At 38.3% G+C, this 15,276-nt stretch overlaps 1 protein-coding gene across 6 annotated transcripts in view; it reads right to left on the bottom strand.

Annotated features, from left to right (window-relative positions):
- Positions 1–15,276, bottom strand: part of ENPP2 (ectonucleotide pyrophosphatase/phosphodiesterase 2) — a 69,189-nt gene that overhangs the window by 21,034 nt on the left and 32,879 nt on the right. For 5 of the 6 annotated variants that reach the window (XM_062627120.1, XM_062627119.1, XM_062627114.1 and 2 more), the window contains exons 9-12: positions 10,276–10,331; positions 7,998–8,063; positions 7,186–7,258; positions 2,356–2,511 (exon numbers count right to left, since the gene is read on the bottom strand). In XM_062627120.1, the coding sequence (XP_062483104.1) occupies positions 2,356–2,511; positions 7,186–7,258; positions 7,998–8,063; positions 10,276–10,331 (351 nt within the window). The remainder of the gene's footprint in view (positions 1–2,355; positions 2,512–7,185; positions 7,259–7,997; positions 8,064–10,275; positions 10,332–15,276) is intronic. The other variant, XM_062627116.1, reaches the window with a different exon arrangement.

Genomic DNA, 15,276 nt, shown 5'->3' with positions numbered 1-15,276 from the left:
AAAACTTTGAAACTTTTCAAGTTTAGAAAAAAAGGAAATTGTCTGTTTCAGTATTCTTCCACTTTGAAATGAATTTCTTCAACAAATGGGAATTCCATTTTTATGAAGCTGTATTTGTATAACATCAATCATATAAGGAAATACAACTTTTACTCAGAATCCAAAGCTTATTCAAGGAAACTGGAAATCCAGATGGATTTCCCATTAATGTTTACATTTGTCAGCAGGCTTGAGTCTTCTTTTAAAAAGTAATCAGAATAAAAAAATAGAGCAACAATACTTCCAGAGATTTCAAGGATTTCAAGTGATGGTAATTTTGTTTAGATACCCTCTTCACCAAATTAATCTGTAAACCTGCAGACACATTTCTAAGTAAGAAGATCAATATAAATGAAAAATCTTGGTTTTAAAAGAAACAAAAAAACTCACGCAGAAAACCACAAAAAAAAACCTTCAAATCTGCCATCTTCACTACTTGACTATTTAAAGCAGCCCTTAGAAAGGCCTCACTTATATTTCTTCATTTCATTGCATTCTGTCTCTCTTCAATTTTAAATTCAGCTATCTTTTATTATTCTACACAGCGCTCAAGTTTTTTCCCAGTCTTCGCAGCCTAAGTCTGGCTGCAGGTGGCATATTCAGGCAAGGATATTTTGTGCGGACATGTTGCTCTTACAGTTCATGTTCTTTCCAAGATGCAACCTCCAAAGGGTTATTGGGAAACAAGTAAAACTCTTGCATATACCTTTCTTCAGCTAGTATGTTGATATCAAGACTTTGGAAGCCTGTACAGAAATATTTTCTCTTTCAGGATTTATGGATCTCTAAGATGGTGCTACAATAAAGAGTTTCACTACTGTGACAGCTCCGAGTATGGGATCTGAGATACACACCATTGGATTTTCTCCTGAGCTTTTCCTTAGAAGAAGCTTGATTAGAAGGATGAAAGAATTTATAACTTTGTCATTTTTTATTTTGTTTTTTTGTTAATTAGTAGGATCCAGCCTGTATTATATTCCATTGCTCTCAAACAGCACCAAAAGATTAACTTGCAGATACAATGGGAACTATTGTCAAATATTAGGATTTTTTTTTCTGGAATAATAATTAAAAATTTTCATATTTTAGAACAGGAAGAGTTCTTTAGGGCTAAGTTTGGGTGACCTTTTCATCCAGAGCAAGAAAGAAATTAAAATAGGAATGTTACATATGCTCATATCAGCAGGAATGTTACAAGCTATACTTCATGACAGAAGGGTATAACTTGGAATGGCAAATTGATCAGTAATAGCAATATCATCCATAGCAGTTCTCAATTCTCCTCTCAGGTAAATCTGTGTCACAAGATCTCTGGAAAATTCCTGTTTTCTTATACTTGATCATTTTTTGCGTGTCACTGTCAGTCATGACTTTACACTTAAAGAATCAGTCTCAAAACAACTGGTTTAAGTTGAATCACTCAACAAGTCAAGAAAACACCCTCACAAAAAAAAAATACTGAGAAAAGTGTTTATAGCTTCTTGTAGGAGAGGGTGGAGTGTCAAGGCTTTTGTTTAAAGCCTAAAGGAGAAATATTAGGTTGCTTATTTGAAGAGTTTTTTAATTATTTAGTTCAATTTTTGAAATAAGAATAATACTGAAGTTGTCTATAACCCTTCCAGGGTCTTAGCGCCAGCTGGAGACAGATGACACACTAAGGAATACCCTTTTCCTCCACTTGCACCTTTTCGTAGTGAGCAATTTCCATTTGACATTTTTCTTGTGAAAGCAGGCTTAGGCACCACTTCTATTGCAAACGCAGAGTTCAGAAATCATGCAATCAAGAATCTCCTCCCAAGTCACAAACTGGCTTTAAAATACATGTTCTTTAAACAACTTTTTGAAGTTTTTTTTCCCTTTAAGATTTTATGAGTCACATTTTCAGGACTTTTCCACAACCACAATGACTACACATGGAAGCTCAAACAATCACCAGGCTCCCATGAACTGGGAGTTAAGGAAGCTGCAATATATTGCACAATTTGTAATAGCTCAGAAGGGTTAGCAGCACTGGTAGCATCTTCCCAGGGATTTGTTTGACAGTGCCTTCAGCTGATGGCTGGATTTAAAACTATAAAGAGATTACAAAGAAGACTTTCCCTAGTACAGAGTCTGGAACAAGAAAAACATAGCTCCCAGAAGACTTGGTCGGGTTTGGCCGCTTTCTTTGGGTCCTTCAGTACATTTATAGAGGTTGTCTGCCAAATCCCAACCTGAAGCATGGAGTGAACTCTCAAGTTAAAAAAAAATAAAGCTAGCATAGTGCCGAAAAAGTGGCACTTCCATCATAACAGTTTGGAACATATGTAAACTTACTTTCTTCCGACGAGCTTCCGCAGCATATTGATCCACGCTATGTACTTTTCCTCTTCCTTTCTTTGGAGCTGCAACTGGTCTTTCCTGTCTCCTCTTAGGAGGAAGCTTTCTCTTAGGTCTCTTAGGCGCAGTAAGAGGGGAGCCATAACTACTCTCCTGTACTGGCAGGGAGAGATGTCTGGACTCAGAAAAAAAGCCTGTCTCAGCTCACATCAGATAGTAAAGCTACCTGTGCCAGATAATCCTGAAGCATAAATGCTGTGGCCTTTTCAAAAATGTAGGCTTTTGGACAATTTAAGGTCTATCTTTTCTTAAGGAGGAATCCACCAAATTGTACTGAAAGCAGAACAGCAGTTACAAGAGCGGGCAGCATACAAGCAAATTAAATTGGTGTTTCAAAAGACAGGTGAGGCTTCTGGTTTTGAAAATATATAGTTATATGGGGGGAGTTATTTATCAAATGTTAACTTATTAATATTAGCAAAATCTAAGTAAACTTAATTTCAATTTAAGTAATCTTAATTACATACAATTTAGCAAGTCTGGGGTAGAGTGCTAGTGGAAACGCAACATTTCACTTGGAGGATGGTTCAGGTGCGAGTACTAGAGCCTGTCCAGTTCAAATGGCTTTCTGAAAGGTTTTCCACACTGACTTTTTTTGGCTGAATCAGTGACATCAGGTACCCTAAACAGTAGGATTAACAGGTGCCACCACTGTGTGCCAGCCGTGCACCCCACTGATATCACCAGAACCCCACTAGCCACTGTTCAGGGACTGCAGGTCTGCAGGACAAAACTACAATGCAAGACTCAGCATGGAGCTGCACTGTTACCTGCCTTATTACCAGCTTTATGGGCAATTTTAGAATTTAATTTCCTAGCACTTTTGGTGTTGCATCTTACTGGGTAATGTTACTGTACATAAATGCACAAATACCTGGGATAGACTTGTAGAAGGGGAAAAAATGAAGACATGACTGGAAAAAACTACCGTCCCATTAATCAGCTTGCACATAATTTTAAACTGCTGGCTGGGCTTAAACCACGACAAACTGTACCACTCTCACTGACTTTAACACAACTTGCAGGCTCTTGGCATTGCTCAGGATTGCGTGTGAAGTGCTGATAGATGATACCTACAGGGAGGCAGTAACTACAATATGCTGCATATAACAGAGCACGTTGAACGGGCTTGAGAAAAGTCAGAGATTTATGATGATATTTAACTTCTATGTACTTAGGCAGCTTCTCACAGTTGTTCAGTTACAGAGCTATGTAAACAGGGAAGGGAAGGAAGGGGATGTTACCATCTGCCATGCTGTTTCATTGCTTCCAAGGCAAGCAGCTGGAAAGGAGATTCTAGTCCAGTCTCATTCGTCTCTCTCCAGAAAGGCATTTTAATAAAGCAGCACCAGAGTTTTCTGTTTTTAAAAGGCTTCAAGCTTTGTGCAGTCCTGATGAGAGGAGCGGCAGGGAAAGGAAGGATTCTCGGTTTACTGTCTCTGAATCAGCTCAGACAGAGCTCCACAATGCCAGAAACACGCGAGCGCAGGAGACCCAGGTCTGAACACTGAAATTGGCCGTCTCAAGACAGCATGTTAGAAGAGCAGCAGGAACGGCTTAGCAGTGCCAGATTTCGATGTGTTTTAGAGCTCTTATGGTAGTATATTTCTAGAATATTCTATTTTCAAAAAAATGTTAGCTAGGAGAAAAAAAAAAGCCAAGTTCTTATTAACCAGCCAAATCTTAGTCTTGCTTGAGAAGAGTCAGAACAGAGTTATGGAGGAGGGAAACGAATCCCTCCTCACTTACAGAAGGGAACTGTAACATCACAAGGGTAACTAGCCAGCCAAAGCTTTGCTTCTTGACCCGGACGGAACAACCTACCAGAATTCAACTGCAGAAGCACAGAGGGAAAGAAAAACAAAATGCAGAAGTAAATCAAGAGCAAGCATATATTTGATAACTCCCATAACTACTCCTGGAAACATAATGGAACTCACTGAAATACTTCCTGTGATGTTTATTCATGTTCCCTCCCCCCCCCCCCAAAAAAACCAAATCCTAGAGAGCCAATTCATTTACACTGAAATTCATAACGCTAGAGGACATGCAATGTTACACTACTGGACACTGGCCATAATTTGTATTCCATTTTCATCAACAACACTGGCAATTCACCCATAAAGTTTAAGAGCATCTAAGTGCCTTTATTTCTAGCTTTTAAGACACTGCTGTTGTGCATGTCCTGTGAAGCTCTAAGTGCCATCTGATGAAGTCTAGAAGATGAAGATTGTCAGTAATAGGTGACATTAGATTATATGTTTTAAATGCATTTAGAACATTATTTGGTATAATAAACTCTAGTAAACATTCACTTTAATGATCAGGTTTCCAAAGTGTAAAAATATTCCTCTAGCTACTAAAAGCAGCAAGAAAACTCAACATAAAATCTTCACTCTTCAAAAGAAGAAGTAAGGAGCCTATCTTAACCATAACTCAGAATTATTAAGAGCTTGTTTTCAAACATTATTGTTTGGCTGGTCTGCCTTTGCCTGGGGAAAATGAAGTGGCCAGTAAGTATTACTCCAACTGTTTAACTGCTGCCAGCTGTATACAAGAAAAGAATGATTTCATAGGGAGGTCGTGCTGGTGGTATCAAGAAAGCAGCTGAACGGGATCCCTTTGAGGACTTTCTTTCCAGTTGATTTACCTACATTCATAGCTCCTAAAAATTATATTGAAAACAGTGTCAAGAAAAACAATATAAAATATCTGTCCTGAAACGAGGCCCCCAGCAAATTTCAGCATCTGTGTACTTACACAGCTGTATTCATTTATTTAAATTTCCATTCACAAAGTCATGTCCACTGTCTGAACTGCAAACCCATACATGCTCATCTGCTAACTTATCTGTTCTCAATTTGCTAACAATCAGTTTCATGCTCTTGTGTTTAACACTAATGGCATAAATCAGTCTATTTGTAAAATTTTCATAAGCTATTAATTCATGCTTATTAAGAGCCTAAGCTTTGCCTTGCAATTAGAGGCAACCTTCAGATAACCATCCAGAAGGGCCACCAAATATTAAAATGTGTTGGGGTATTTTTGCTTTTATAGTGACTTTTTCTATGAAGATACAATTAGACTTCACTTTTAGACACTTATAATTAACCTAAAACTAGATTACCACATTGGATGCTAAACTGGTTAAAGACAACAATTTGAAGGACAAATTCAGTGTCATCATGTTCATATTCTCCTCAAAGTCCATGTAAAGAGTCCCAAAACTCTATTCAGAAGGAAGTGACTGTCTACAGATAAATAAAATTAGAGTTGTCAGTCATAAGTCACACATAATATTTGTAACACTTCAATGAGAGGAACTATAAAGCATCACCGAGCAATAAATCCTTGACTCAGAAAGCTCTCGTTACCAATACCTCACTCAAATAAATCAGACATCTCTCCTGGTTTAAGCAAAATGACAACATGAAGACATATCAATGCCTGTCAATTTAGCAAGAGTGTTGGCAGATTTGAACTGCCACTTATCCAGAGAAGGGACTACTTTCTCTCCAGTGCAGTGTTCCAGTGCTGGTTTGGAATAATTCCTTACACTCACTGCTCTGTGATTGTGGCTCAAAGCTCTCCAACAGCGATGCTACCCACAGCAAGTTCATAACCACTGCAAACTTATTTAAACAGACTAAATAGCTCTGGAATATTAAAAAATACTATTCCTGCTTCTCTTTGCTCTCCAGCAGAGTTCAGCTCTCAGATGTATACCAAATAAGTAAGAAACTACTGCTGTGTACCGGACTGCTCAGGGAGATTTGTATTACCTTCCACAGGGTAGGTATCTGACACACTCCTCAGTATTTGAAGATTTGCAAACATTTGTTTACCCTTTAAAAAGCATGTATGAAAACTCCTGAAGTCTTGTGATGGCAATCTGCAGGCCTACATTCGCACTGGAACTTTGCAGAGGACCTTTGCCAGATGTCAGAGATCACCAGAGATGCCAGATCCCAGCCACACAAAGCAGATATTCAGGTGCAGAATTTACTTTCCCTCCCTACAAAACCCAAACAAGTACATGATCTTGTCACCTGGACAGTGTTGGCAAGGAAGCAGCACCCGTCAGTCCCAGCCAGCTACCCAAAGTTCAAACAAGGGGTTAAACTACTGTAGTGTTTTGCACATCATTTCTCATTAAAATACCTTACAGTGCTTCAAAACTTTTTCCGAACTCAACAGTATGGTCCTGAGGGAACAGTACTGGCAAAGCTTTCAGAACCCCTGTAGGGCCTATATGAAACTGGAAATAGCAGCTTTTTACACTTCATGACAGACTGGAATTATTACTTTGGCTACTGCAGGCTGTCAGCTTCAAAGAAAGCTTTTTCTCCTCTGCATTTTTCCTTAATATTTTCTGCATTATATTTTTATTACTTTTAAGAAGGATTAATCCTTAGGGGAAAGTTAAATTATGCTGTTGTACCTAAATATACTCCTGTCTTTGCCAAGTAAATGTTTCCATTTGCATTATCATATCACACAGAGCAACAGCCTTCTGAAAGGCATGGGCAGTTCCTTCTCTCAGTAGGGAATCTCACATGATAAATCAGAGAATCAGAGAATCATTAGGGTTGGAAAGGAATCCTTTAGACAACAACTTTGCTCTCTGGCAGAGGGGAAGCATATTTCAGAAATGGGTGAAAAAAGGTTGCTAGAAATGTTACTCCTGAGCAGTGGCAATTATTGGGAGAAAAAAAGTAAGTGTATTTCAGACACATGGTTTATCTGCAGAAGAAAATCTGTACTAACCTCCGAGTTGAAAGGACCGTATCTATGACCAGCAGCATCTGGTTGCTCAGAGTAGAAAGCATAAACATAAGGCCTGAAAGAAAGAAAGAAAGAAAGAAAGGTCTTGTTCAGGATAGCTTTCCTTCAACAACAAAACCTCAGATCTGTTAGGTCAAGACAACCTTCCAATGAGAGTTGGCTTTACGGAAAAAGAACTGTTTCTCAATCACAAAATCATAGACTCATTTAGCAGTCATATGTTCCCATGGTACGATTAAGCAATTAGTTGTTCTACAGTTTTATTAAATCCAAGAACACATGCGGGGAGGCACATGGGGTACCATCTGAGGACACATGCTCTTTCTAAGTCTTGTAGGAGAGATCACAACAGCAGCTTGCCTGAGCTTTGCAGCCAGTAACATGTGGGAACTTGCATATTAAAAAATACTCATAATTAAAATCTTAACATTTTCCCACTGCTCAGGATCCAGTCCTGCAACTGCCACAGCCTGTAAGGTTGTTAAACCATATTAGACTCAGTAGGATAAGGACAATCCAAGTTAATCCATGTAACTACATACTTTTTGATAAGAAATAAATTCAAACCATGCTACACATTTATTGACAAGAATGAAAATACTGACGGTTAAAAGCTGAGACTAAAATAAAAGATTAAAACTAAACATGAATCCCAAATAAATCCTTAAATCAGGGATATCATTTAACAGACAAAAATTATTTTTAGAACTAAATTTCCCCTTGCTCTTCCAGCTACTTTTAAGAAGAAGACAAGCTAGCAGTTATCCAACAGCAGATGCCAATAAGTGAATTACCTTTCATTGTCTGGAAGAGTTAGCCACTGCAGTATTGTTAATATTCTGCGCTCATGGGGGATGACACTGGACCACAAAATACAAAAATATACCTTGTTATCATAGAATACAAAAAACTATCAACACAGTCTTGCTATGAACTGATTCTAACATGATTAAAAACAATTATAACAATATTATTTGCTTTTAGTAAGCTGTGTTTTGTTTCTTGTTTGATCCTGATTCTTGTTTTGCAAATAGAATTACCTCAGATCTCCTGGATGTCCACATACGCCAAAAGAAAGATGACCAAAGGTTGTGACTGGAGTCAGATCTAAAGGCAGTAAATCTAAGTGTTCTAAATAGAAATGAGTAACATTCTGGTAGCTTTAACCCAGATGGACTTTTTTTTATGTACAATGGTGCTACCATTGGATAGCTGGCATGAGTAAAAACCATTAATTTTCTCACATCAGTACAGGTTTAAACTATCATCCTGCTCTGGCAGTCTTGAAGGCTGTTCCCATAGATTTAATGGTAACCAAATTGAGGGCTAGTCTGGTGTAAATGAAAACAAAGCCATCTGACACACCAGGCCATCAGCATGGTGACTTGCACAATAACTTTGACGGCTTCTCACTCTGCAGAACAGACTCATCCTTTTTCACTGTTTGTGTCCCGAGACTTCTCACTTGGCTGCAGAGGCCAAGTTTATGCTATGCAAAGGACTAACCTTATAAACAGCTGTTAAATAGCTCATCCTAGGAAAGCTCTGCTGGTCAGTGACCACGCAGCTATTTTAATACAATAGCATAGTCAGTCCAGATTCCATCAGATTAATCGGGCAGGAATCAAATACAACTGTCTTGGATTCACCGTGCTGAATTGAATTAAGCACTCTTTGGAAACATCTGACAGAGAAATAAAAATGCCAACAGCCATTTTAAAATGAGTTCATTTTTAATGCCATGTAGAACAGCAGTGGTCCTCAGTCTCTAACTACAGGGAAAACTTTAGGTTGTAAAACAACTATAAAAATGAGAATTTGTACTAAAATTTGCAAACAAGGCAATATTGTAAAGCAGAACAATCATCTTGGGTATTGCCCAGCTTTAAAATTTGTATTAATTGTGTACTAAGAAAAAAGCCATTGTTTCAATTAACTAATTTGGGACTAAGATGGTTTTAACGCTTCTCTATTCCAAAAAAAGAGTTTGCCTGAAACTCTCCAAAAAATCATTCTGTGTCTCAAATTAAAAAATAAAGTTTTAAGACATATACATTCACCCATCTCATTCGTAGCTGAAGTGGCTGTCTTGCTCTCGTATTATTGCCATTCACATGACATATCCGCGGTTGCCTTCCGTAACATTTTATATCCCCAGGCATTCATTGGCCAGGGTGTTTATGGTGACTATGTAGTTCTAGAGCTTAGGAATCACATTAATTTCTTTGTTTTGTAGAGCACCAGACTGGAGCTCTGACAGATAACCATCCTGCAAGCCTAAACCTACCATTAGGTTCATACACAATATATTTTATTTTATTCCTTCCATATGCCAAATGATATTTAGAGTAGCAAAGAGTATTATTCCTAATGGAATCACAAAAAAATAGGCAAAACTCCTTTAGTACTTCAGCCTTGACGGTCTGCTCATTTTCATTGCTCCTCCAATCCTTCCATTAAAATGAAATAGAGAGGCTGACCCATACAAATTCCTCAGAACTCAGAAATTATCAAAATTTATTAATTGTTTGGTTGGAAAGATATGTTTGGTTAGAAAGATATGTTAGCTGGGACAAGGGAAAATAATTTGGAACCATTAAACAAAAGAATAGACAGCAAAAATCCTCAAGGCTGTCTTTTAGGAAAGGGAAATTGGATATCTTACTCAAAGGTCAGACTGGATTGTAAACTGAATGAGTCAGGCTTTGAGTCAATTAGGCTGTTGATGTCAGATGACATAAGAGGACAATAAAAGAGTCTTCCACAAACACTCAAAGGACTAGGAAACATTACTAGCAATACTAAGGATGTGAAATAACACACCGTGTAATGAAAGTAATTTATTACATATTCACACATCTATTCTTCAAACAACTGCTAAAAAACTGTGTATGAACTTCAAGCAGCAAACTGTAGCATCAGAAACATTGCACAAATGAAACAAGGGAGGCTTACAGATATGGTCTCCAAGCTGACAAATGCTTAGATTAAGAAAAATGACTTAATAAACCCTTGCATCAGATTAATTCTGAATTATTAGTTACAAATCTCTAGAAAACAGGGTGCACTTACACAGACCAGAAGAACGTGCCAGCTTTCACCCCTTGCTTGGCTGCAGTAATCCAAATCTAATGAGGAAAATATAAGAGGATTAGAATGTGTTCAGATCTTTAATTACCCTCTGAAATCAAAAGGAAATGTTTTCAACACACATTCTTCTACCCTGAGCCTCGAAGTGAAAACTGCAGTTTTCAGCCTGTGTCCCCAGTTCAAACATGTGGAGTGACAAACCTATGTAAGTTCTGTATTGGTGGATCAGCCACCGTGCTGTGGACTTTCACCCCTAAAACTCTGTGTTGCTTTTAATACAAAGCATTACGATCCATGGCCAGGGATTTCCCCAGTATTCTATTTGATTTTCAAAAATAAGTCATTACTCCCCTGAGCTTTTTAAGACTCAGGTGTTGGAGGATACTCTGCAGGAAGGAACACGGCTTAACACTAAGCAGTGCTTGCAAAAATGTGCCTCTTTCCCGATATTCTACCACCAGCAACCATCAACAGAAAATGTGTTAGAAAAGAGAACGCAAAAAAAGGGAACAGATGAGTGAGCAAGGCTATAAAGAAAGCAATGAGGGACACCTTCCTCCATAGATGTTTAATTTTGAGCTCATCCCAAGTGCTTGATGGAAATGATGGAACAAATCTCCATTAATTTTTCAAATCCTTTTTTCAGTCCTTCAGATCCCATGTATTTTTCTGCCTACAAATCAGTTTGGAGCAGAAAGTTCCACAATGTATTCGCACACTGCATCAGTGTATTTTTGGTTTTGTTTGGTTTCAACATGCCAGTATCTCTGGGATTAGGGTACTGTTCTCATACTTTGAAAACAGGCTATTAATCCTTTCTCTTCCCACTTCTGTACAACAGTCATGACACTCTCCTCTATTTATTACTTTCAAGCATGAGCAACCTTAGTTTGTTTGATCTTTCTATAATAAAAGCCGTACCATACCACTCATTATCCTCATTACCCTTCTCTTCCTCTCTGTCCTTCACCCACTTTCTCTTTTCTATTCTTTGGATATCTTTACAATGCAGGAGAATGAGAATGACCAAATGTCAGAAAGATTCACTGTTAAGGAAAACAAACAATATGAGTTTATAACCCTACAGAACTAAATTTTTCTAGCAAGGAGCTATCCAAATTATCTCAAAACTCACCTCAAACGTGGCAATGGCTTAAAGGCCAGCATCATGTGTACAACTAGATTATTTCTTCCCACTATTTATGCATACTTATCCGTTTCATAAGCAGTTACACCAAAATGTAGTTCCCTTACTTCATAACTGCAAAATCTTTGGTTTACTTTATATCAACTTTCTGAAAATAGATTCCTCTACCTTGCTCAAAGAGGCACTTATAAACTGTCATCTGGGCATGGACTGCTCAAATGTCATGCCTGAACTATTCATGTATCAATCTTAATTGAAATAAATTTGGCACAGTCTAATGGAAGATCATTTGCACACTGAAGCTATAGTTAACAGCAATTAAAATTGGATATTATGTTATTTATGGGAAAATTGGTTATCTTTGCCTTTCCAGTGCCCTGGTCACACCCTTTAACTGATCTCTCATCTTCTACTCTTCAAAATCTTACTGGACTCAATCCAGTTAAATTAAAATCACAGCTATAAAAGATCTTTTGTTTTCATTGTATTCTAACTTTTTAGCAATGTATCCCTTTTTCAGGCAAAAATACATCCATGTTAGCTCTATAGAAACGTTGGCTTACCAAATGCAGCAGGAGCAAAATGGCCACAGATATGCAGTCCATCCTTCTGTTTTCAAGTGCTTCTCCTCAAGAGTCTGATTTCAAGGTTGGTTCATATTAATCTATGCTCAATCTGCCACCAAATGAGGAGTCCCCCATGTACCTCCCCCAGCCTTTTCAGCCTCAGCCTTCCACCAGCACTGGGGTTTGCATGGTGACAATGACCACAAGATGATGTGACTGCAAAGTATCTACTGTAAAAAAAATTTAAGATGACTTTGCATTTATACTGGAATTTGGTTTTGAATTGTTGAATAACAGGGATATTGTCTTCAAGTGCTCACAGAATATTACTCCTTATGGGATAGGGAAGAAGGAAGCAGGTGAACAGGAGAGATGAGGAAGTGTGCCTACAATCCACTTATCATGTCACTGAGCCTGTATGCTGCAGTCAAGAGGTGTAATTCAAGGATGCATCCACAAGCTCATTTGTGTCATATAAATCAGCACAGGTTATATACCTTCAGCCTACACCCTGTGTCTAACTAGGGCAGGAGCTATTCCATATCCCTTAGTAGTTCATGGACTTTCCAGGTGAAAAAAGGCCCACACTTTAATCAATTACATTTTCCTTTGCATTGCTGATTTATTCCTAGAGTAGAGCCCCACTATGGCAAAGAAGTCAAATACAAATTCAGTATGAGGAGTGCCAGCTCCACTGCTGTTATGCTCTTTGGTCTTGCAGTACTTGGAAAACCATTGTTCCTACAGAGCTGCAGCAGATTTCTTTTTCTTTGAAAGTGTTTGTGTTCCTGCAAAGTTTAAATCATTTTGCAGATATCTTTGGGAAGGTATCAACAAACTGAGTCCAGGGAATTCAGCATTTGGATTTTACCATATGTTAACTCTAGTTTGACTTTCTATTGCTTTGCCCTGCACAGGTCCAAGTGGTCCAGGCTGCCTCTTTGGCCAAGTCACACCAGCTAAGTTCCACCCTTAGCAGCTGAAGCTGTCCTGTGCTGCTCCTCACTGTTAGCACTGCTTAAATTACAAGTGACACTGTCTATTTTAGGCAACAATTTTATACACGTACCAAAAGACACCCTCCCTCTGGCCAAGCAAGTAAAACACCAGTCAACAGATGAATAATCAGGCCCTACCTACATTGCCAAGGTGTACCCAGCATGCATGCAAGAAGGTGTTAGGTGGGTTTTATTCCTTTTGAGCATAGAGCGTGCTTTATGAATGCCATGTGGAAACAGCACTGAACACTTTTCTGAAGCAGGAGCAATGCAAGTAAATGGAGACCATTCCTAGTTGTGCAAGCTTAAGTAAGCAGTAAGGACAGTCCAAAGGCATCCAGGGATGGCTTCAGACAGGAAAACTGCACCCTCCCTGCTCCTCAGTATTTCACCTCAGGAATGCAGGCATTTACATTGGCATTAGCTATTTGGATAGGGACACATTTGTTGCACTTGAAAAAAACTCAACAGCAAAGACAATGTTCTGTTGAAGTCAAAGGCCAGCAAATCAAAAGGCCACTATCTGACTCACCTGAGCAGTGAGTCGGAATGACTTCATCCTGACTTTGCCAGGCAAAGCCTGATTCAACTCAAGGTTATAACAAAATACTACTGGGCCTCCCTCTTACATTTTTTTTTTTTTAAAGAGATGAAGCCTTTGGTTTATTTGAAATTAAAATAAGAAAACTCAACAGTATTCAACATCTTACCTAAAGCTCCTACTTAGAGCTATACATTTGCAGAGATGTCTTTGAGCATGCAGAGTAGCAGCAGTCTTGTAGATGGAGGAATTTCTATCAGCATTGAACAAGCTTTAAATCAACTTTTCAGTGTGTTTTATAGTTGTGACAGTTACTGCTGATTAATCTAATGGTAGCAATCTCCCAGAAGTGTCCGTGATCAGCCGGGCCCTTTACTGGCTAGGTAAAATTAGACAACAAACTGGAGCAGCTCATAGGAGCACATAAGTTTCTTTATTACCCTCAGCTATAGGATAGTAAGTCCACCAGAAAAGCCTGGCAAACTGTTACTGCAGCCTAATCACCAGTGAACATCTCTCACTGTCTAAATTAAATTCATTGTCTTTCAAGTCAAGTTATGCCTCTCACAGGCTAACATGACTCTATGTTGTCAGTCAATGTACAGAAAATTAAATTATCCAATGCTCACTCAACCTTGCCCATCCAAACCAATTGAAATTAAGATGGGAATAGGAGTTCTTGTTCCATTTCCTCTCTTTTGGTTAGTCACAGTCTTAAAGTTGATTAATTCTAGATGTTCCAGTACACAGCATGTAACTGCAATACATTACATATGCTATGTGGCTGGTCACATCAGTTCAGGTCACTTATAAAGTTTGCTGTCTTAGGTGTTGCGAGGTCAGTACCATTTGTGAGCTTATGTAATTTATTTGCTGTATGTAAATACGTTGGTTTTAACTGTTAATGTGTTAGAATCTTAGAGTCAGCTGTTTAACTATGTCAGACATGCACCCCTGTTTTGCATATGGAACAAATCTTATTGTATTACAAACTATATAAAGGACGTATTTCTGAATTAATTTGCTTGAGCAGAGAGGAGGGGAATAAAAGATTTAAAATATTAAAAGATTTAAAGATTAACCATTCTGTCTTCTTATCATGCCATAGGAATTAGAGAATATCTAATTTTTATAATACAGACCTGTTAAATTATGGAACTACAGATTCAAACCTAGTACACTGGCAAATGCCACAGGAAATAATATACATGTTTTTCTAGATGTCTATGAAACATCCTATACATTGAATTAGTAATTTTTATATCCTATATGTTGAATGACTACAGTTTTTCTCCCTCCTTTGTGGATAAAAATAGACAGGCTAAGCAATAGTTTAAGAGGCAATGCCATATGGAACATAGAAGCCCCAAGTTTTCCCTTCTTCTGACTGCTAGACACATTTTCACAGATACTACATACAAAATTATTTGAGATAGCTGATGAATTCTTTGAAAGCCTGCATAGGAAGTAGGGCGCCTCCCTACTTTTAATCCTCTATGAATAAATAAGAGCCCATAACTTTGCAGAGGCTGCCCTGTATTTGTTGCATTATGATAGGACTGGCAGCAGCACATCTCAGGTCAAGGCTGATGGGAGGGGCAGCTCTGAAGTCTGGCCCTTGGGCCAAGTTACACAAGCCTGCTGACCAACCAGGGAAGGAGGCTCATGTCAGAAGCAGGGGAAACACATACAAGAGTTAGTAATCCATGAACAGGAAATCCTTTCCACATC

Source organism: Pezoporus occidentalis, unplaced genomic scaffold (genome assembly GCF_034315485.1).
Source record: "Pezoporus occidentalis ecotype Australia unplaced genomic scaffold, CSIRO_AGI_Poc_V1 ctg3, whole genome shotgun sequence".
NCBI lineage: Eukaryota > Metazoa > Chordata > Aves > Psittaciformes > Psittacidae > Pezoporus > Pezoporus occidentalis.
This window is presented reverse-complemented; position numbering and strand designations above follow the sequence as displayed.